This window comes from Ranitomeya imitator, chromosome 8 (assembly GCF_032444005.1).
Source record: "Ranitomeya imitator isolate aRanImi1 chromosome 8, aRanImi1.pri, whole genome shotgun sequence".
In the NCBI taxonomy this organism is placed as follows: Eukaryota; Metazoa; Chordata; class Amphibia; order Anura; family Dendrobatidae; genus Ranitomeya; species Ranitomeya imitator.
Genome location: NC_091289.1, coordinates 10685828 through 10707721, shown reverse-complemented (window position 1 = coordinate 10707721; position 21894 = coordinate 10685828). Strand labels below are relative to the sequence as shown.

At 46.9% G+C, this 21894-nt stretch overlaps 1 protein-coding gene across 2 annotated transcripts in view; it reads right to left on the bottom strand.

Moving 5' to 3' along the window:
• The window catches only part of ALDH1L1 (aldehyde dehydrogenase 1 family member L1), a 38786-nt gene that overhangs the window by 12001 nt on the left and 4891 nt on the right, over positions 1-21894 (bottom strand). The window contains exons 1-13 of one of the 2 annotated variants that reach the window (XM_069736269.1): positions 7724-7813; positions 5903-6053; positions 5325-5559; positions 5012-5177; positions 2842-2943; positions 2431-2520; positions 1976-2113; positions 1639-1764; positions 1464-1555; positions 850-997; positions 618-737; positions 397-524; positions 43-193 (exon numbers count right to left, since the gene is read on the bottom strand). In XM_069736269.1, the coding sequence (XP_069592370.1) occupies positions 43-193; positions 397-524; positions 618-737; positions 850-997; positions 1464-1555; positions 1639-1764; positions 1976-2113; positions 2431-2520; positions 2842-2943; positions 5012-5177; positions 5325-5559; positions 5903-6032 (1626 nt within the window). In that variant the 5' untranslated portion in view covers positions 6033-6053; positions 7724-7813. Of the gene's footprint in view, positions 1-42; positions 194-396; positions 525-617; positions 738-849; positions 998-1463; positions 1556-1638; positions 1765-1975; positions 2114-2430; positions 2521-2841; positions 2944-5011; positions 5178-5324; positions 5560-5902; positions 6054-7723; positions 7814-21894 lie in introns of those variants that run through there. The other variant, XM_069736268.1, reaches the window with a different exon arrangement.

Sequence of the window (21894 nt, the reverse complement as noted above, 5' to 3'; positions counted from 1 at the left end):
ACCTGTTGGGGGGCAATAACTTTTAGACACATCTGCCATTACCTGAATTTTATCGCACCAGCCGGCGAAGTATCGGAAGGTCTGTATGGACATCCCCACGTGGGTCTTTAAGGCCAACGTGTAAACCGCTCCAGAGTCTATGGACTCAATGGTGGCCAGCTCCTCCTGATGTTCCTCCATGAGGTCTGCCAGCCTGGAGCGAGGCAAGAAAAAGGGCACATGGGATAAGAGCCGGGGCGCCTTCAGGTTTACTCCTCTACGTCCTATATGGGGTCTGACATACAAATCACTACGCCATATAGTGCTGAGCATTAGGTGCCTGGATACTGCAGTGTGGTGCTACCACCACCATCTCACACTGCAGGAACACTGGCACCAACCTGGCAGGGAACTCACCTGTAGATCAGGCGGCCTCGATCCCTTGGATTCATTTTTCCCCATTCGCCTTTTTCGAAGGCGTCCTTGGCAGCGGCTACAGCCTTATCGATGTCCGACACCTGGGCCAGAGACACTTTGCAAATGGCCTATAAAGAGGAGAATTGGATGAACACAGGGCAGCGAGTCGCCCCATCTGCCATGTTGGCCTATGAGCGCGCTCGTATTATTTCGGTTCTTACATTTCCATCCGTGGGGTTAATCGTCTCATAGGTTTTCCCGCCTTCGGCGTCTGTGAACTGTCCGTTGATAAAAAGCTGATGAGGAATCCGGATCTTCATATCATTAACGTCCTTCTCCACCTGCAGACGGAGAGATGAAGCGAAGACCTCAACAAACAGCCCCACGTATCTCAGCTTCCTGGACCACGGCGATATCTGCACATTCCACGCTGATCATTGATACACATCTCACGTAATCTATGAGTATTTCGTCCTCCGCGTCTTCGCCTCTCAGTCTCCTCACGAGCATCTGCACAAACTCCTCAAACTTGGTGGCCATGTAGACGTCTTCATTCTGCAGCTGCAGCCCCTTACACTTCAGCTTCACCTCCTCCACCAGCCTGGAGACATGAGGACAGTCATCAAGGGCACATGGGAGCCCACCGTAAAAGTCCAAACACCCCTCCGTCCCCATGAGATAGACAGACTTGTTCCCAACGTGTCACCATTCCTCTATCGCCCGGCTTCCTGAATGACCGGCAGTGGAGGCCGGCGGCATCGCTGCCCAACCGGCCCAAACTGCACTCTCCACTGCGGCAAACAGAGGTCGCCCTGTCACTGTAACATCGGAGGAGCACAGAGAATCCAGCAATCCATTCAGCTTCAGAGCAGCGGCTACAAGCTCCATAAAGAGCTTGTAATCGCTGCACTCCTTGTGTAGGAACTGACCTCCGCTGATAAGACTGCAGAGGTGGCCGGTAACCAGGCAGTGAGCAGTAAACTCCAGAATTAAACCATCCTAGGATTATTAAGATACAACGTTCTGTAGCTTTCCCATTAATTACTTATTGATGGTCGTTATCTAACCTGACAACGTCCATAGATGCTGCTCCGGCCTTGAAGAAATCAGTGGAGTCTTCAACCTGGGGGACGTTGGTGAGGATGCGCTTCCAGGCGGCCTAGGACACAAGCACAGAGACGGTTACCAGACTACCGACTGGCCTAGATGACAGTCATGGCGGAAGGTCTGGGACTCACGTACCCGCATTTCATCCGCCACGGCTTGCTCCTCCGGGGACAGCTGTAAGGACGCGTTGTCCGATGACTTAAAGTACTGAGACGCCGGAATCATCTTCCCGTCCTCAAACTGAAGGTTCTTCACTGTCAGCTGCGAAGAAATATAAACCCGTGACACGCGGCCAATGGAAACCGACTGGCCCCACATTGTGGTGTCCCCATTATTCCCCCTGAGGGACCCGCTCACACAATACGCCACAAGTCCCAGGTCACAACATGGCGGAAAGTTGGATTATTGACATTATGGTTGTTACAGTGCGGGATGTTATAATCACCCGATGAGATTTTATCACATCACTTACAGTTTTCCCATCATTTCCAAAAAGCACCAGACCGTTCTTGGTGACCACAGCCGGCTTTGACGCCCCAGGGATTTCCAGAGGTTCTCCATCCGGGCTCGGTCCATTGGGGGTGAAGGATGAACCGAAAAAAGTCAATTTCTAGAGAAAAAATAAATAAATCAGTAAATTATCTGTGTATCTAATGGAGGTGAGAGATTCGATTCACCGGCATCTGATAAGTAGTCGCCTGGCAGGATGTCGTGTGTGCGTCACCCCACAATGATGACGTCGCGGCAGGCTACTGATCTGAAGACGAGCCGGGATGCCAGCAGTTAGGGGGTACGCAGGGCTCCCATCTGGCGGCCGTGGACTACTGACGTGGCCCCCGGTTCCTGTGAATTGATCCGCTCATCACTGCCGTGTTTTCTGCAGCACCGGTGGTGTCCAGAGGATGGCGCTGTAGACTCTGCACTTACGCTGCCGTTGAGCTCGGTCCAGGCGCCCGGCACCTTATCGTTCCCTCTGATGAAGTTGTGTATCGCTTCTGCCGGCTCATCCCAATTAATCTACAGATTTGGACAAAGGAAACCTGAGTAAGGGCCGACCATCCCAATAATTCCTCATCACCCACTCGGTCATTAACTACAAAAATCCACATTCTCTAACGTTTCATGCTTGGGCTGAACAACGACACAACCTCCGAATGTCCATGGTCAGACGTTCTGCAGCGGTTAATCAGCAACTTTTTACTATATAGAAGTACTGACGTTGCGGCACAGGTGTTATCAAAGCGGTTGGACGGTAACTGGCGGGTGGCGCCATGTTACTGTGAAGCCCTGCGGAGGTGGAGCAGAGTAAGAGTGAACCAGTAGAACAGGTCAGGTCACCTTTGCAGTTTCCTTCTTCTGTATTGGGTCATATGTGGCCCCTTCAGTGGGTTGTGGGATCCTCGGAGCCGAGCCGTGTGCAATCAGACGCACGGCCTCCACCTGCAAGACAGACGGCAGAGGAACAAAATCTCATCGCTGGTAGTAACGTCTCATAGGAGTCTTCATCAGTGGCCGATGTCTCCTCCCGGATGCTCCCTCTCCCCTCTCACAGCAAACAGTCACAGACCAGAGACAAGCGAGGCTGCAGCCGCATCCAGTTATCCCAGTGCTGGGAATACTATTGTTCTGAGCACATTTTGGGCCTTCTGCTTCCTTAAAGGGAATGCGTCATTAAATAATAATCTATTGTTTAAATCAGGTTTTTGTTTTAAATGTTTTTTTTTTTTTAATTTTTGGAAATGTTTTTTTTCCCCATGTCTCAAACTTTATTCAAAATTAAAATAGAAATTGCAAATTTTCACACTGACCAAAGCGACTAAACTAAACTCAGGAAATCCATATGCACATTAGTTGTAATGAACAGACCCCGACCTTATCTTTTGTAATGAAGCATCTAATGAGCGTGTGCAAATGTCATTGTGAAGCGGGAGGAGGAGGTGAACTGTGACATCATCTATTGTGAATGGTGGATCCTGTTTTATCTACTGTATATATAGGTGTTATCAGTCATTGTACAGGAGGAGGAGGTGAGCTGTGATATCCCCTATTGTGAATGGTGGATCCTGTGTTATCTACTGTATACAGAGGTGTTATCAGTCATTGTACAGGAGGAGGTGAACTGTGACATCGCCTATTGTGAATGGTGGATCATGTGTTATCTACTGTATATAGAGGTGTTATCAGTCATTGTACAGAAGGAGGAGGTGAGCTGTGACATCACCTATTGTGAATGGCGGATCTTGTGTTATCTGCTGTATATAGAGGTGTTATCAGTCATTGTACAGGAGGAGGTGAGCTGTGACATCACCTATTGTGAATGGTGGATCATGTGTTATCTACTGTATATAGAGGTGTTATCAGTCATTGTACAGAAGGAGGAGGTGAGCTGTGACATCACCTATTGTGAATGGTGGATTCTGTGTTATTTGCTGTATATAGAGGTGTTATCAATCATTGTACAGGAGGAGGAGGAGGTGAACTGTGACATCGCCTATTTTGAATGGTGGATCCTGTGTTATCTACTGTATATAGAGGTGTTATCAGTCATTGTACAGGAGGAGGAAGTGAGCTGTGACATCACCTATTGTAAATTGTGGATCCTGTGTTATCTGTCATGGTTATCTTGTCTCTCATGATAAGACAACTTTTGAAAACTGTTCCTGAAAGGACGGGCTATACAAGGCTCAAAAAATCCCGGTGATCAGTGTGAGAATTGGAAGAGAACTATTTTTTTTTATAAAGATCGTGATATGAGAAAAAAATAAACCGCCAAAATTGTCTTAAAAATAAAACACAAAACTTGTTTTAAACAATTAGTTATTTTCTGATGACATATTCACTTTAAGGTCATTACATGGGGAGTCACGGATCTCCGGCCTCAGCAGCGCCCTCTTGTGCTGAATTAGTGGGGTGGAATGTCTGATAATCCGGATGCCACTGGTCTTCTGCATGGAAAATGCTGAGTAACAATCACCTTTCGGCCGCTGAACATGAGACCGTGACCCCGATCACATTTACTCTTTACTGTGCCAAAATGAATATTTACTAACCTAAGAAAAAAAATGTAGTCTCTGGATCTATTTCATGTCAAGGATGTTTCACAGAGAGCAATGCGAGGTTACATAACACTCCAGTCACATCCAAAGCTGCAATCACATTTAGAACTACAGTACAGATAAGCAAAGTTAGGTATCTGCAAAGTATCACAAGACATCAGAACAAGCGTGGAATTTTTGCAGACAACCTGTGGGGTCTTTACCTGGTCTGTGCATCAAAATAATGACACTGATGGGGTTAATGACCACCATGACCACAGTGGAGTTTCTAGCATCTATAAAATCTTCTAGGAACAGCGCCACCCCTGCTCAGTGGTCGTGCCTGGTATTGCAGGTTTTGATGTGAATGGAGCGAAGCTGCAATACCACATATAACCATTGGACAGGTGTGGCACTATTTGTGAGAAAAAAAAAGCCATGTTTTTCAAATCCTGGCCACATGTTACACTGACCATGCCTTTAACGCCTTCAGGAAAGAGGAATCTGTTGTATATAGAATTGACGGTGTCGTCTGGCAGGACCTCACACTCTTTCTGCAGTAGAATGTCGCCCGTGTCCAGCCCATCATCAGCCCAGAACACGGTGAAGCCGCCTATCTTATCTCCCTGCATCAACGTCCTGCAAGAGAAAAATTAACTCGATGCAGCTCTGGATGTGACTAGAGGTTACATAAGTCAAGGAGAGTGATGCAAAGTATCTCATTTCCTCCACACTGAATGTTCACCTGTGCAATGTGGATATAACATATACGGCCCCCATACTGACCAGTTGATTGCGGAGGCCCCCCGATGACGAGGCAGGATGGATGGATGGTAGATGATGGATCCATGTTTCGGAGCATCGATGACTTCCATGGGGATGAACTGAGAGCAGAAGGGAAGAACATTCAGCTCAGCCTCCACCGATTTGTATTGTTCCACCACCTCCGGCAAAGCCTGACCCTTCACTCGCCAACGCGGGAATTTAAAAACAGGAACGCCATCTTTCTCTGATTCTACTCCTACGGGAGCAAGAAGATGTTTTATTAGAGCTGCAATTCAAGAGGAAGCTCTACCACATCAAGTTAAAGAAAATGAAAAGGGTTTACACCTTTGTGCATAGACCTTTCATCTAAGAGCGCTGATAAGGAATAGCAGTCACACAGCTCTATTCTAAAATAATGACATTTGTCTAATGCCTGCAGTCACCACTAGAGGGACCTCTTTACATAGAGTGAATCAGTATGCAGTGAGCTCCCCCTAGTGGTGGCCGGTAGAAATAATAATGTTAGCTTTGAAAAATAAAAAGAGCTCAGAGACAGAAAAGCAGAACTCTGGTGATAGTGATGACGATGAAGCACATACCCAGCGGATCTGGCTTGCCACCTGCTTTATCAGGAATTGTGAATACTCCAACCACTTGGTGTCCCTCCTTTACTAGCTCCTTGTACACTTCTTTTCCAAACAGGCTCTGTCCAATCACTGCAATCTTCATGACGAAAGCTGGAGGAACGGGCTAATAAAAAAATATATTAAAAAGAAATAGGGTGATATTAGAAGAATGTGTCAAATCAAGTAATCAATTGAACAAAAATATCTGGAGATTAAAAATAATCAGATCCTCTTTATTTTAGTTTTGCGGGAACAACATTCTTCTGTGTTCAGTGTTGCCCCCTGCTGGATAGTGACCCTAGTTGCCAAGAGGATGGAAGGAAAATTACAACAATAATACTGCCTTCTATGTGCAAGAATATAACTACTATAATACTGCTCCTGTGTACAAGAATATAACTACTATAATACTGCCCCCTATGTACAAGAATATAACTACTATAATACTGCCCCCTATGTGCAAGAATATAACTACTATAATACTGCCCCCTATGTGCAAGAATATAACTACTATAATACTGCTCCTATGTACAATAATATAACTACTATAATACTGCCCCTATGTACAAGAATATAACTACTATAATACTGCTCCTATGTGCAAGAATATAACTACTATAATACTGCCCCTATGTACAGGAATATAACTACAATAATACTGCCCCTATGTACAGGAATATAACTACTATAATACTGCCCCCTATGTACAATAATATAACTACTATAATACTGCCCTTATGTACAAGAATATAACTACTATAATACTGCCCCCTATGTACAAGAATATAACTACTATAATACTGCCCCCTATGTACAAGAATATAACTACTATAATACTGTCCCCTATGTACAAGAATATAACTACTATAATACTGTCCCTATGTACAAGAATATAACTACTATAATACTGCCCCCTATGTACAAAAATATAACTACTATAATACTGCCCCCTATGTACAATAATATAACTACTATAATACTGCCCCTATATATAAGAATATAACTACTATAATACTGCCCCTATGTGCAAGAATATAACTACTATAATACTGCCCCTATATATAAGAATATAACTACTATAATACTGCCCCCTATGTACAAGAATATAACTACTATAATACTGCTCCTATATACAAGAATATAACTACTATAATACTGCCCCTATGTACAAGAATATAACTACTATAATACTGCCTCCTATGTACAATAATATAACTACTATAATACTGCCCCTATGTACAAGAATATAACTACTATAATACTGCTCCTATGTACAAGAATATAACTACTATAATACTGCCCCTATGTACAAGAATATAACTACTATAATACTGCCCCTATGTACAAGAATATAACTACTATAATACTGCCTCCTATGTACAATAATATAACTACTATAATACTGCCCCTATGTACAAGAATATAACTACTATAATACTGCTCCTATGTACAAGAATATAACTACTATAATACTGCCCCTATGTACAAGAATATAACTACTATAATACTGCTCCCTATGTACAAGAATATAACTACTACATCATCACTTTCTATGCACAATGATATAATTGTTATACTCACCCTTCTTGGTGGTTTAGATTTGGACAATTAAGAGTAAGTAACTATAAATATATATATATATATATATATATATATATAGCGTAAAGTGTAACATTCCTCCTACAGTTGTGAGATTCGCTTGTATATATGTACACTTACCGGCATAAACAATAAATATTACAGAACAGACACAATGATCACAATATCATAGAAGTGATATTATAAATAACATACAGGAGCTTGTCACATACACGCGGTGTCAAGTCAATGTTTTCTCCCTGAGCAAGAAGTTCCCCAAGTTAGTTCCTTCCTGGTCAGTCCCCCTGTCACACCCCTGGATAAGCCCCTTCCTGGCACGTCCCCCATCTGAGCCCTGCCTGGGGCTTTAATACCCCAATATACAGCTGTCTGCTCTCCTGCTGTCCACAGACTCAGACTCCCCTTTATCATCAGGACTTTTCATGTTATAAAAAGACTGATGCCAGATGCTTGTCAGCCATTGTTTATGTCTTCAGAGACTCCTCATATAAACATTGTATTTTTTGGACTCACTGCCTTTTGTTCACCCTCCTATTTAGCATTTTTAACAGATACCTGTGATAATCAGTGACTCATTGATAGATATAGTGTAAACAATGAGCATTGTAAGTAGTAACATTGTACATAGGTCTACTCCATTCACATCCTGTAATACTGCAAAGTAAGGAACTTCCAAATCTAGAAGTGTTAATAGTTTATTTTTTATCAATTAACAAAATGCAAAGAGAATGAACAAATGAGAAGAGCAAATCCCATCAGTATTTGGTGAGCGCCTGTCGCCTCCATCACTTCTTCTCGGTCACTTGCACACGAATTATGAACAAACTCGGCGGGAGATTGCTCCAAATCTTGGAGAACTGACCCCCTATCTTCTGTGTATGAGACTTGTGAGGATCATGTGATCCCAGACATACTAGATCATGTGAGATCAGGGATCTGTGGGGACAGATCATCACGTTCAGGAATTGGCTGGATGATGGAGGTTACTGTCCGGCTGCAGAATAAATTTGGAGCCAGTCAGTCGCCTCCCTACGGGTACGTGCCCACGATCAGGAACTGCTGCGGCTTTGATGCTGTGTATTTTTGTAGCGTCAAATCCGCATCGGCCAGATGTTTTAGCATAGTGGATGGGATTTCTAGAAATTATGTCCACTATTTGTGCAGGTGAGCCTGCTGATCATCCGTGGACACTGACATGTGACGCGTCTTTCAAGACAGCAGCGTGTCAATTCCTCTTGCGGAAAAGCTATTCTCCGAAACAGAAATTTCACTAATAGAAATGTATTGATTGCGGTAAATCCGCACGGTTCAGTGAACACATGTGGATTTACCTGCGTTCAATAGACGGCAGCGCTTTGGATACAGCGAACATACACTGCATCCAGAATGCTGCTAGATCCTGATCGTGGGAATGCGACCTTAAGGTATTACATTATACACAGGCAGATACTGATCCATTATGTAATACCATAAGGGAGGGATCTGATTGGCTCAAAATGTATTCTGCAGCCGGACAACCACCCCAAACATCCAGATAATGTCATTAGGAACGAGGAGTCCTGGAGGTGATGATCCGGCCCCACAGATCCCTGATCTCACATAATCCAGTCTGTCTGGGGTGACATGAGGAGACAGAAGGATCCGCACAAGCCTCATACACAGAAGATCTGGGGTCAGGTCTCCAAGATGTTTGGAACATTCTCCTGCCGAGATGCTTCAAACACTGTGTCAAGTTACCAAGAATACATGATGAAGGTGATGGGCAGTCACCAGATACTGATGATGGAGGTGACGGGCAGTCACCAGACACTGATGATGGAGGTGACAGACGGTTACCAGATACTGATGATGGAGGTGACGGGTGGTGACCAGATACTGATGATGGAGGTGACAGACGGTTACCAGATACTGATGATGGAGGTGACGGGTGGTGACCAGATACTGATGATGGAGGTGACGGATGGTCACCAGATACTGATGATGGAGGTGATGGGCGGTTACCAGATACTGATGATGGAGGTGACGGGCGGTCACCAGATACCGATGATGGAGGCGATGGGCGGTCACCAGATACTGATGATGGAGGTGATGGACGGTCACCAGATACTGATGGGATTTACATTTCTCTTTTTGTTCAGTTAATTTATATTTCATTGTTAAAATAAAATATAAACAATTCTATCAGGGCAAGCATCTTACTGTGCAGCCTTTTCTCCACACCTGCCTAAAACACTTGCGCTGCAGGGTGTAGAAGAAAAATATGAAACTTCTGGGCACTGAGGTGGAGGTAGTGTCACTTAATTGGGGCTACGCGTTTCAGCACCATACTTACTGCAGTTGCTATCATGGTCTGACTAATCAAAAAGTTGCCCCCAATAAAAGATAACCTTTATTTATCACAATTAAAAGGAAAAATATCACAAAAGTTTATGAAATACCAAATAATGTTGGTCTGAGAGGTTTTGTTATCCGCTACTATGTCAAATAAACTACAGGCCCACTGTTGGTCCTTATAGGATTTCTGAGGTTATTAATCCTGTGTCTTTTCGTCTGACCCTCCCAGATTCTTTTTCCATACATAACGTATTCCATAGGTCATTGTTGCGGAGATACGTGGCACCTATGGTTCCATCTGTTGACCCTCCTGCCCCGGTTTTGGTGGAGGGGGAATTGGAGTATATTGTGGAGAAGATTTTGGATTCTCGTGTTTCAAGACGGAAACTCCAGTATCTGGTTAAATGGAAGGGTTATGCTCAGGAAGATAATTCCTGGGTTTTTGCCTCTGATGTCCATGCTCCCGATCTTGTTCGTGCCTTTCATGTGGCTCATCCTGGTCGGCCTGGGGGCTCTGGTGAGGGTTCGGTGACCCCTCCTCAAGGGGGGGGTACTGTTGTGAATTCTGTGGCAGAGCTCCCTCCTGTGGTCACAAGTGGTACTTTGGCTGATTCTCTCTGGGAGCTTCCGTTTGTGGAGGAAACTGGTACTGCTGCTTCTGAGTTTCCTCCCTCAGGTGATCTGGTGAGGTCGTTAGGTGCTTCTCTACTTAACCCCACCTAATGCTTTGATTCATGCTTCCTGTCTATGTTCCAGTGTTGGACTTGTGTTTCTCTGGATCATTTCTGTGGCCTGCTGCTCTGCATAGCTAAGTGCTTCTTTGCTATTTGTTGCTATTTTTTCTGTCCAGCTTGTCTATTTGTTTTGCTGGAAGCTCTGGGACGCAAAGGGTGTACCTCCGTGCCGTTAGTTCGGTACGGAGGGTCTTTTTGCCCCTTTGCGTGGTTTTCTTTAGGGTTTTGTGTAGACCGCAAAGTTATCTTTCCTATCCTCGTTCTGTCTAGAATATCGGGCCTCACTTTGCTGAATCTATTTCATCCCTACATTTGTCTTTTCATCTTACTCACAGTCATTATATGTGGGGGGCTGCCTTTTCCTTTGGGGTATTTCTCTGAGGCAAGGTAGGCTTATTTTTCTATCTTCAGGCTAGTTAGTTTCTCAGGCTGTGCCGAGTTGCATAGGGAGCGTTAGGCGCAATCCACGGCTGCCTCTAGTTGTGTTTGGAGAGGATCAGGGATTGCGGTCTGCAGAGTTCCCACGTCTCAGAGCTCGTTCTGTTATTTTGGGTTATTGTCAGATCACTGTGTGTGCTCTGACCTCCATGTCCATTGTTATACTGAATTGCCTTTCATAACAGTACAGGAAGCCAAAAGTACTAATGATTCTCAATAGAGGGAAAAAAGAAGTTCTGAGACCATTTTTTTTTCTTGGCATTGTGTTTTGTCTTTTTTTTCCCCTAGACATTTGGGTGGTTCAGTACACAGGTGTAGCGATGGACATTAGAAGTCTGTCTTCATGTGTGGATCAGCTCTCGGCAAGAGTACAAAAGATTCAAGACACTATTGATCAGAAATCTATGTTAGAACCAAGAATTCCTATTCCTGATTTGTTTTTTGGAGATAGAACTAAGTTTCTGAGTTTCAAAAATAATTGTAAGTTATTTCTGGCCTTGAAACCTCGTTCCTCTGGTGATCCAGTTCAACAGGTTTTGATTATTATTTCTTTTTTGCGCGGCGACCCTCAGGACTGGGCATTTTCTCTTGCGCCAGGAGATCCTGCATTAAGTAATATCAATGCGTTTTTCCTGGCGCTCGGATTGCTGTACGATGAGCCTAATTCAGTGGATCAGGCAGAAAAGAATTTGCTGGCTCTTTGTCAGGGTCAGGATGAGATAGAGGTATATTGTCAGAAATTTAGAAAATCGTCAGTGCTCACTCAATGGAATGAATCTGCGCTGGCAGCTATGTTCAGAAAGGGTCTCTCTGAAGCCCTTAAGGATGTCATGGTGGGATTTCCTATGCCTGCTGGTTTGAATGAGTCTATGTCTTTGGCCATTCAGATTGGTCGACGCTTGCGTGAGCGTAAATCTGTGCACCATTTGGCGGTATTACCTGAGCTTAAACCTGAGCCTATGCAGTGCGATAGGACTTTGACCAGAGTTGAACGGCAAGAACACAGACGTCTGAATGGGCTGTGTTTCTACTGTGGTGATTCCACTCATGCTATCTCTGATTGTCCTAAGCGCACTAAGCGGTTCGCTAGGTCTGCCACCATTGGTACGGTACAGTCAAAATTTCTTCTGTCCGTTACCTTGATCTGCTCTTTGTCATCATATTCTGTCATGGCGTTTGTGGATTCAGGCGCTGCTCTGAATTTGATGGACTTGGAATATGCTAAGCGTTGTGGGTTTCTCTTAGAGCCCTTGCAGTGTCCTATTCCATTGAGAGGAATTGATGCTACGCCTTTGGCCAAGAATAAGCCTCAGTACTGGACCCAGCTGACCATGTGCATGGCTCCTGCACATCAGGAGGTTATTCGCTTTCTGGTGTTGCATAATCTGCATGATGTGGTCGTGTTGGGGTTGCCATGGCTACAAGCCCATAATCCAGTATTGGATTGGAAATCCATGTCGGTGTCCAGCTGGGGTTGTCAGGGGGTACATGGTGATGTTCCATTTTTGTCAATTTCGTCATCCACCCCTTCTGAGGTTCCAGAGTTCTTATCTGATTACCGGGATGTATTTGATGAGCCCAAGTCCGATGCCCTACCTCCGCATAGGAATTGTGATTGTGCTATCAATTTGATTCCTGGTGGTAAATTCCCAAAAGGTCGACTGTTTAATTTATCCGTGCCTGAGCACACCGCTATGCGCAGTTATGTGAAGGAATCCCTGGAGAAGGGGCATATTCGCCCGTCATCGTCGCCATTAGGAGCAGGGTTCTTTTTTGTAGCCAAAAAGGATGGTTCGCTGAGACCTTGTATAGATTATCGCCTTCTTAATAAGATCACTGTTAAATTTCAGTACCCCTTGCCTTTGTTGTCTGATTTGTTTGCTCGGATTAAGGGGGCTAGTTGGTTCACCAAGATTGATCTTCGTGGTGCGTATAATCTGGTGTGAATCAGGCGAGGCGATGAATGGAAAACTGCATTTAATACGCCCGAGGGCCATTTTGAGTATCTAGTGATGCCATTCGGACTTGCCAATGCTCCATCAGTGTTTCAGTCCTTTATGCATGACATCTTCCGTGAGTATCTGGATAAATTCCTGATTGTGTACTTGGATGACATTTTGATCTTCTCGGATGATTGGGAGTCTCATGTGAAACAGGTCAGAACGGTTTTTCAGGTCCTGCGTGCTAATTCTTTGTTTGTGAAGGGATCAAAGTGTCTCTTTGGTGTGCATAAGGTTTCATTTTTGGGGTTCATCTTTTCCCCTTCTACTATCGAGATGGATCCTGTTAAGGTCCAAGCCATCCATGATTGGACTCAGCCGACATCTCTGAAAAGTCTGCAAAAGTTCCTGGGCTTTGCTAATTTTTATCGTCGCTTCATCTGCAATTTTTCTAGTATTGCCAAACCATTGACCGATTTGACCAAGAAGGGTGCTGATTTGGTCAATTGGTCTTCTGCTGCTGTGGAAGCTTTTCAAGAGTTGAAGCGTCGTTTTTCTTCTGCCCCTGTGTTGTGTCAACCAGATGTTTCTCTTCCGTTCCAGGTCGAGGTTGATGCTTCTGAGATTGGAGCAGGGGCTGTTTTGTCGCAGAGAGGTTCTGATTGTTCAGTGATGAAACCATGCGCTTTTTTTTCCAGGAAGTTTTCGCCTGCTGAGCGGAATTATGATGTGGGCAACCGAGAGTTGCTGGCCATGAAGTGGGCATTCGAGGAGTGGCGTCATTGGCTTGAAGGAGCTAAGCATCGCGTGGTGGTATTGACTGATCATAAGAACCTGACTTATCTCGAGTCTGCTAAGCGTTTGAATCCTAGACAGGCTCGTTGGTCGCTGTTATTCGCCCGTTTTGACTTTGTGATTTCGTACCTTCCGGGCTCTAAAAATGTGAAGGCGGATGCTCTGTCTAGGAGTTTTGTGCCCGACTCTCCGGGTTTATCTGAGCCGGCGGGTATCCTCAAGGAAGGAGTAATTGTGTCTGCCATCTCCCCTGATTTGCGGCGGGTGCTGCAAAAATTTCAGGCTAATAAACCTGATCGTTGTCCAGCGGAGAAACTGTTTGTCCCGGATAGGTGGACAAATAAAGTGATCTCTGAGGTTCATTGTTCGGTGTTGGCTGGTCATCCTGGAATCTTTGGTACCAGAGAGTTAGTGGCTAGATCCTTTTGGTGGCCATCTCTGTCGCGGGATGTGCGTTCTTTTGTGCAGTCCTGTGGGATTTGTGCTCGGGCTAAGCCCTGCTGTTCTCGTGCCAGTGGGTTGCTTTTGCCCTTGCCGGTCCCGAAGAGACCTTGGACACATATCTCTATGGATTTTATTTCAGATCTTCCCGTCTCTCAAAGGATGTCAGTCATTTGGGTGGTCTGTGATCGCTTTTCTAAGATGGTCCATCTGGTACCCTTGTCCAAGTTGCCTTCCTCCTCTGATTTGGTGCCATTGTTCTTCCAGCATGTGGTTCGTTTGCATGGCATTCCAGAGAATATCGTTTCTGACAGAGGTTCCCAGTTTGTTTCGAGGTTTTGGCGAGCCTTTTGTGGTAGGATGGGCATTGACTTGTCTTTTTCCTCGGCTTTTCATCCTCAGACTAATGGCCAGACCGAACGAACCAATCAGACCTTGGAAACCTATCTGAGATGCTTTGTTTCTGCCGATCAGGATGACTGGGTGTCCTTTTTGCCTTTGGCTGAGTTCGCCCTTAATAATCGGGCCAGCTCGGCTACCTTGGTTTCGCCATTTTTCTGCAATTCTGGGTTCCATCCTCGTTTCTCTTCAGGACAGGTTGAGTCTTCGGACTGTCCTGGTGTGGATACTGTGGTGGACAGGTTGCAGCAGATTTGGACTCATGTAGTGGACAATTTGACCTTGTCCCAGGAGAAGGCTCAACGTTTCGCTAATCGCAGACGCCGTGTGGGTCCCCGACTTCGTGTTGGGGATCTGGTTTGGTTATCTTCTCGTCATATTCCTATGAAGGTTTCCTCTCCGAAGTTTAAACCTCGTTTCATTGGTCCTTATAGGATTTCTGAGGTTATTAATCCTGTGTCTTTTCGTCTGACCCTCCCAGATTCTTTTTCCATACATAACGTATTCCATAGGTCATTGTTGCGGAGATACGTGGCACCTATGGTTCCATCTGTTGACCCTCCTGCCCCGGTTTTGGTGGAGGGGGAATTGGAGTATATTGTGGAGAAGATTTTGGATTCTCGTGTTTCAAGACGGAAACTCCAGTATCTGGTTAAATGGAAGGGTTATGCTCAGGAAGATAATTCCTGGGTTTTTGCCTCTGATGTCCATGCTCCCGATCTTGTTCGTGCCTTTCATGTGGCTCATCCTGGTCGGCCTGGGGGCTCTGGTGAGGGTTCGGTGACCCCTCCTCAAGGGGGGGGTACTGTTGTGAATTCTGTGGCAGAGCTCCCTCCTGTGGTCACAAGTGGTACTTTGGCTGATTCTCTCTGGGAGCTTCCGTTTGTGGAGGAAACTGGTACTGCTGCTTCTGAGTTTCCTCCCTCAGGTGATCTGGTGAGGTCGTTAGGTGCTTCTCTACTTAACCCCACCTAATGCTTTGATTCATGCTTCCTGTCTATGTTCCAGTGTTGGACTTGTGTTTCTCTGGATCATTCCTGTGGCCTGCTGCTCTGCATAGCTAAGTGCTTCTTTGCTATTTGTTGCTATTTTTTCTGTCCAGCTTGTCTATTTGTTTTGCTGGAAGCTCTGGGACGCAAAGGGTGTACCTCCGTGCCGTTAGTTCGGTACGGAGGGTCTTTTTGCCCCTTTGCGTGGTTTTCTTTAGGGTTTTGTGTAGACCGCAAAGTTATCTTTCCTATCCTCGTTCTGTCTAGAATATCAGGCCTCACTTTGCTAAATCTATTTCATCCCTACGTTTGTCTTTTCATCTTAACTCACAGTCATTATATGTGGGGGGCTGCCTTTTCCTTTGGGGTATTTCTCTGAGGCAAGGTAGGCTTATTTTTCTATCTTCAGGCTAGTTAGTTTCTCAGGCTGTGCCGAGTTGCATAGGGAGCGTTAGGCGCAATCCACGGCTGCCTCTAGTTGTGTTTGGAGAGGATCAGGGATTGCGGTCTGCAGAGTTCCCACGTCTCAGAGCTCGTTCTGTTATTTTGGGTTATTGTCAGATCACTGTGTGTGCTCTGACCGCTATGTCCATTGTTATACTGAATTGCCTTTCATAACAGCCCACCAAACCGCTGCACGACCAGCTCTATCCTCACCTACTGTATTCTCACCCATCTCTTGTAGATTGTGAGCCCTCGCGGGCAGGGTCCTCACTCCTCCTGTATCCTCACCCATCCCTTGTAGACTGTGAGCCCTCGCGGGCAGGGTCCTCTCTCCTTCTGTATCCTCACCCATCCCTTGTAGATTGTGAGCCCTCGCGGGCAGGGTCCTCTCTCCTCCTGTATCCTCACCCATCCCTTGTAGATTGTGAGCCCTCGCGGGCAGGGTCCTCTCTCCTCCTGTATCCTCACCCATCCCTTGTAGATTGTGAGCCCTCGCGGGCAGGGTCCTCTCTCCTCCTGTGTACTCACCTATCCCTTGTAGATTGTGAGCCCTCGCGGGCAGGGTCCTCTCTCCTCCTGTGTCCTCACCTATCCCTTGTAGACTGTGAACCCTCGCGGGCAGGGTCCTCTCTCCTCCTGTATCCTCACCCATCCCTTGTAGATTGTGAGCCCTCTAGGGGAGGGTCCTCTCTCCTCCTGTGTCCTCACCTATCCCTTGTAGATTGTGAGCCCTCGCGGGCAGTGTCCTCTCTCCTCCTGTGTCCTCACCCATCCCTTGTAGATTGTGAGCCCTCGCGGGCAGGGTCCTCTCTCCTCCTGTATCCTCACCCATCCCTTGTAGACTGTGAGCCTTCGCGGGCAGGGTCCTCTCTCCTCCTGTATCCTCACCCATCCCTTGTTGATTGTGAGCCCTCGCGGGCAGGGTCCTCTCTCCTCCTGTATCCTCACCCATCCCTTGTAGATTGTGAGCCTTCGCGGGCAGGGTCCTCACTCCTCCTGTATCCTCACCCATCCCTTGTAGATTGTGAGCCCTCGCGGGCAGGGTCCTCTCTCCTCCTGTGCCAGCTGTGACTTGTATTGTTTAGGATTATTGTACTTGTTTTTATTATGTACACCCCTCCTTACATGTGAAGCGCCATGGAATAAATGGCGCTATAATAATAAATAATAGCAATAATGAAGGAATCCAATGCTTTCCCTAACTGACCGCTGTGATTATTTAATGGAGTTGTGTGGTCTAAAACGAAAAATCTAAATTCATTCTGTGTGACTGCAGACTGTTGAATCCACCCAGTACACGCACTGTGCGCCGTGAGGATTTGCTGGTTTCTAAGCCTGGAATGGCGGTGATATATGCGATATACATACTCCTGGGCAGAAACTGTGTATGGAGTGAGGCCGTGCCCAATAGGAGACTGCGCCCACCGGACGGCTGTACCCTTATTCCATACACTTGAATGGAGCAATTCCGCGTCCACTAGACGCTTTTGCCCGGGAGTCTGCGCATCACTTATGTCACCACCGTTCCTGGCTCAGAGACCGGTGAATCTTCGCAGCGCAGAGAGACTGCAGACTTTTCATTTTAGACCAGACAATCACTTTATTGCTTTCATTTAGGCATCATGATTGTAAGAAACTGTTTTGGGCTACCCTCTAATACGTCCTGATGAACCAATGTCAAGGATGGCGAAACGCGTCGAGGGCTCAGTGAGCTGGTAGTTATGTGGGGTCTTTTACTAATTGAGTGACTTACCGTATATTCCATGTGATCATGGGATGCTGTATTGCTGCCCACTGGATCCAGCAGGGCTCATTCACTGCAACCAGGGACCCTCATAACCTAAGCACTGGATCCAGCAGGGGTCATTCACTGCAACCGGGGACCCTCACAACCTAAGCACTGGATCCAGCAGGGGTCATTCACTGCAACCAGGGACCCTCACAACCTAAGCACTGGATCCAGCAGGGGTCATTCACTGCAACCGGGGACCCTCACAACCTAAGCACTGGATCCAGCAGGGGTCATTCACTGCAACCAGGGACCCTCACAACCTAAGCACTGGATCCAGCAGGGGTCATTTACTGCAACCAGGGACCCTCGCAACCTAAGCACTGGATCCAGCAGGGGTCATTCACTGCAACCAGGGACCCTCATAACCTAAGCACTGGATCCAGCAGGGGGCATTCACTGCAACCAGGTACCCTCACAACCTAAGCATGGATCCAGCAGGGGTCATTCACTGCAACCAGGGACCCTCACAACCTAAGCACTGGATCCAGCAGGGGTCATTCACTGCAACCGGGGACCCTCACAACCTAAGCACTGGATCCAGCAGGGGTCATTCACTGCAACCAGGGACCCTCACAACCTAAGCACTGGATCCAGCAGGGGTCATTTACTGCAACCAGGGACCCTCGCAACCTAAGCACTGGATCCAGCAGGGGTCATTCACTGCAACCAGGGACCCTCATAACCTAAGCACTGGATCCAGCAGGGGGCATTCACTGCAACCAGGCACCCTCACAACCTAAGCACTGGATCCAGCAGGGGTCATTTACTGTAATAACCAGGGACCCTCACAACCTAAGCACTGGATCCAGCAAGGGTCATTCACTGCAACCAGGGACCCTCACAACCTAAGCACTGGATCTAGCAGGGGTCATTTACTGTAATAACCAGGGACCCTCACAACCTAAGCACTGGATCCAGCAAGGGTCATTCACTGCAACCAGGGACCTTCACAACCTAAGCACTGGATCCAGCAGGGGTCATTCACGGCAACCAGGGACCCTCACAGCCTAAGCACTGGATCCAGCAGGGGTCATTTACTGTAATAACCAGGGATCCTCACAACCTAAGCACTGGATCCAGCAGAGGTCATTTACTGTAATAACCAGGGACCCTCACAACCTAAGCACTGGATCCAGCAGGGGTCATTTACTGTAATAACCAGGGACCCTCACAACCTAAGCACTGGATCCAGCAGGGGTCAATTACTGTAATAACCAGGGACCCTCACAACCTAAGCACTGGATCCAGAAGGGGTCATTTACTGTAATAACCAGGGACGCTCACAACGTAAGCACTGGATCCAGCAGGGGTCATTTAATGTAATAACCAGGGATCCTCACAACCTAAACACTGGATCCAGCAGGGGTCATTTACTGTAATAACCAGGGACCCTCACAATGTAAACACTGGATCCAGCAGGGGTCATTCACGGCAACCAGGGACCCTCACAGCCTAAGCACTGGATCCAGCAGGGGTCATTTACTGTAATAACCAGGGATCCTCACAACCTAAGCACTGGATCCAGCAGGGGTCATTTACTGTAATAACCAGGGATCCTTACAACCTAAGCACTGGATCCAGCAGAGGTCATTTACTGTAATAACCAGTGACCCTCACAACCTAAGCACTGGATCCAGCAGGGGTCATTTACTGTGATAACCAGGGACCCTCACAACCTAAGCACTGGATCCAGCAGGGGTCATTTACTGTAATAACCAGGGACCCTCACAACCTAAGCACTGGATCCAGCAGGGGTCAATTACTGTAATAACCAGGGACCCTCACAACCTAAGCACTGGATCCATAAGGGGTCATTTAATGTAATAACCAGGGACGCTCACAACGTAAGCACTGGATCCAGCAGGGGTCATTTAATGTAATAACCAGGGATCCTCACAACCTAAGCACTGGATCCAGCAGGGGTCATTTACTGTAATAACCAGGGATCCTCACAACCTAAGCACTGGATCCAGCAGGGGTCATTTACTGTAATAACCAGGGATCCTCACAACCTAAGCACTGGATCCAGCAGGGGTCATTTACTGTAATAACCAGGGACCCTCACAACCTAAACACTGGATCCAGCAGGGGTCATTTACTGTAATAACCAGGGACCCTCACAACCTAAACACTGGATCCAGCAGGGGTCATTTACTGTAATAACCAGGGATCCTCACAACCTAAGCACTGGATCCAGCAGGGGTCATTTACTGTAATAACCAGGGATCCTCACAACCTAAGCACTGGATCCAGCAGGGGTCATTCACTGCAACCAGGGACCCTCACAACCTAAGCACTGGATCCAGCAGGGGTCATTCACTGCAACCAGGGACCCTCACAACCTAAGCACTGGATCAGCAGGGGTCATTCACTGCAACCAGGGACCCTCGCAACCTAAGCACTGGATCCAGCAGGGGTCATTCACTGCAACCAGGAACCCTCGCAACCTAAGCACTCGATCCAGCAGGGGTTATTCACTGCAACCAGGTACCCTCGCAACCTAAGCACTGGATCCAGCAGGGGTCATTCACTGCAACCAGGGACCCTCACAACCTAAGCACTGGATCCAGCAGGGGTCATTTACTGTAATAACCAGGGACCCTCACAACCTAAGCACTGGATCCAGCAGGGGTCATTTACTGTAATAACCAGGGACCCTCACAACCTAAGCACTGGATCCAGCAGGAGTCATTTACTGTAATAACCAGGGACCCTCACAACCTAAGCACTGGATCCAGCAGGGGTCAATTACTGTAATAACCAGGGACCCTCACAACCTAAGCACTGGATCCAGAAGGGGTCATTTACTGTAATAACCAGGGACGCTCACAACCTAAGCACTGGATCCAGCAGGGGTCATTTACTGTAATAACCAGGGATCCTCACAACCTAAGCACTGGATCCAGCAGGGGTCATTTACTGTAATAACCAGGGACCCTCACAACCTAAACACTGGATCCAGCAGGGGTCATTTACTGTAATAACCAGGGACCCTCACAACCTAAACACTGGATCCAGCAGGGGTCATTTACTGTAATAACCAGGGATCCTCACAACCTAAGCACTGGATCCAGCAGGGGTCATTTACTGTAATAACCAGGGATCCTCACAACCTAAGCACTGGATCCAGCAGGGGTCATTCACTGCAACCAGGGACCCTCACAACCTAAGCACTGGATCCAGCAGGGGTCATTCACTGCAACCAGGGACCCTCATAACCTAAGCACTGGATCAGCAGGGGTCATTCACTGCAACCAGGGACCCTCGCAACCTAAGCACTGGATCCAGCAGGGGTCATTCACTGCAACCAGGAACCCTCGCAACCTAAGCACTCGATCCAGCAGGGGTTATTCACTGCAACCAGGTACCCTCGCAACCTAAGCACTGGATCCAGCAGGCGTCATTCACTGCAACCAGGGACCCTCACAACCTAAGCACTGGATCCAGCAGGGGTCATTTACTGTAATAACCAGGGACCCTCACAACCTAAGCACTGGATCCAGCAGGGGTCATTTACTGTAATAACCAGGGACCCTCACAACCTAAGCACTGGATCCAGCAGGAGTCATTTACTGTAATAACCAGGGACCCTCACAACCTAAGCACTGGATCCAGCAGGGGTCAATTACTGTAATAACCAGGGACCCTCACAACCTAAGCACTGGATCCAGAAGGGGTCATTTACTGTAATAACCAGGGACGCTCACAACGTAAGCACTGGATCCAGCAGGGGTCATTTAATGTAATAACCAGGGATCCTCACAACCTAAACACTGGATCCAGCAGGGGTCATTTACTGTAATAACCAGGGACCCTCACAACCTAAACACTGGATCCAGCAGGGGTCATTTACTGTAATAACCAGGGACCCTCACAATGTAAACACTGGATCCAGCAGGGGTCATTCACGGCAACCAGGGACCCTCACAGCCTAAGCACTGGATCCAGCAGGGGTCATTTACTGTAATAACCAGGGATCCTCACAACCTAAGCACTGGATCCAGCAGGGGTCATTTACTGTAATAACCAGGGATCCTCACAACCTAAGCACTGGATCCAG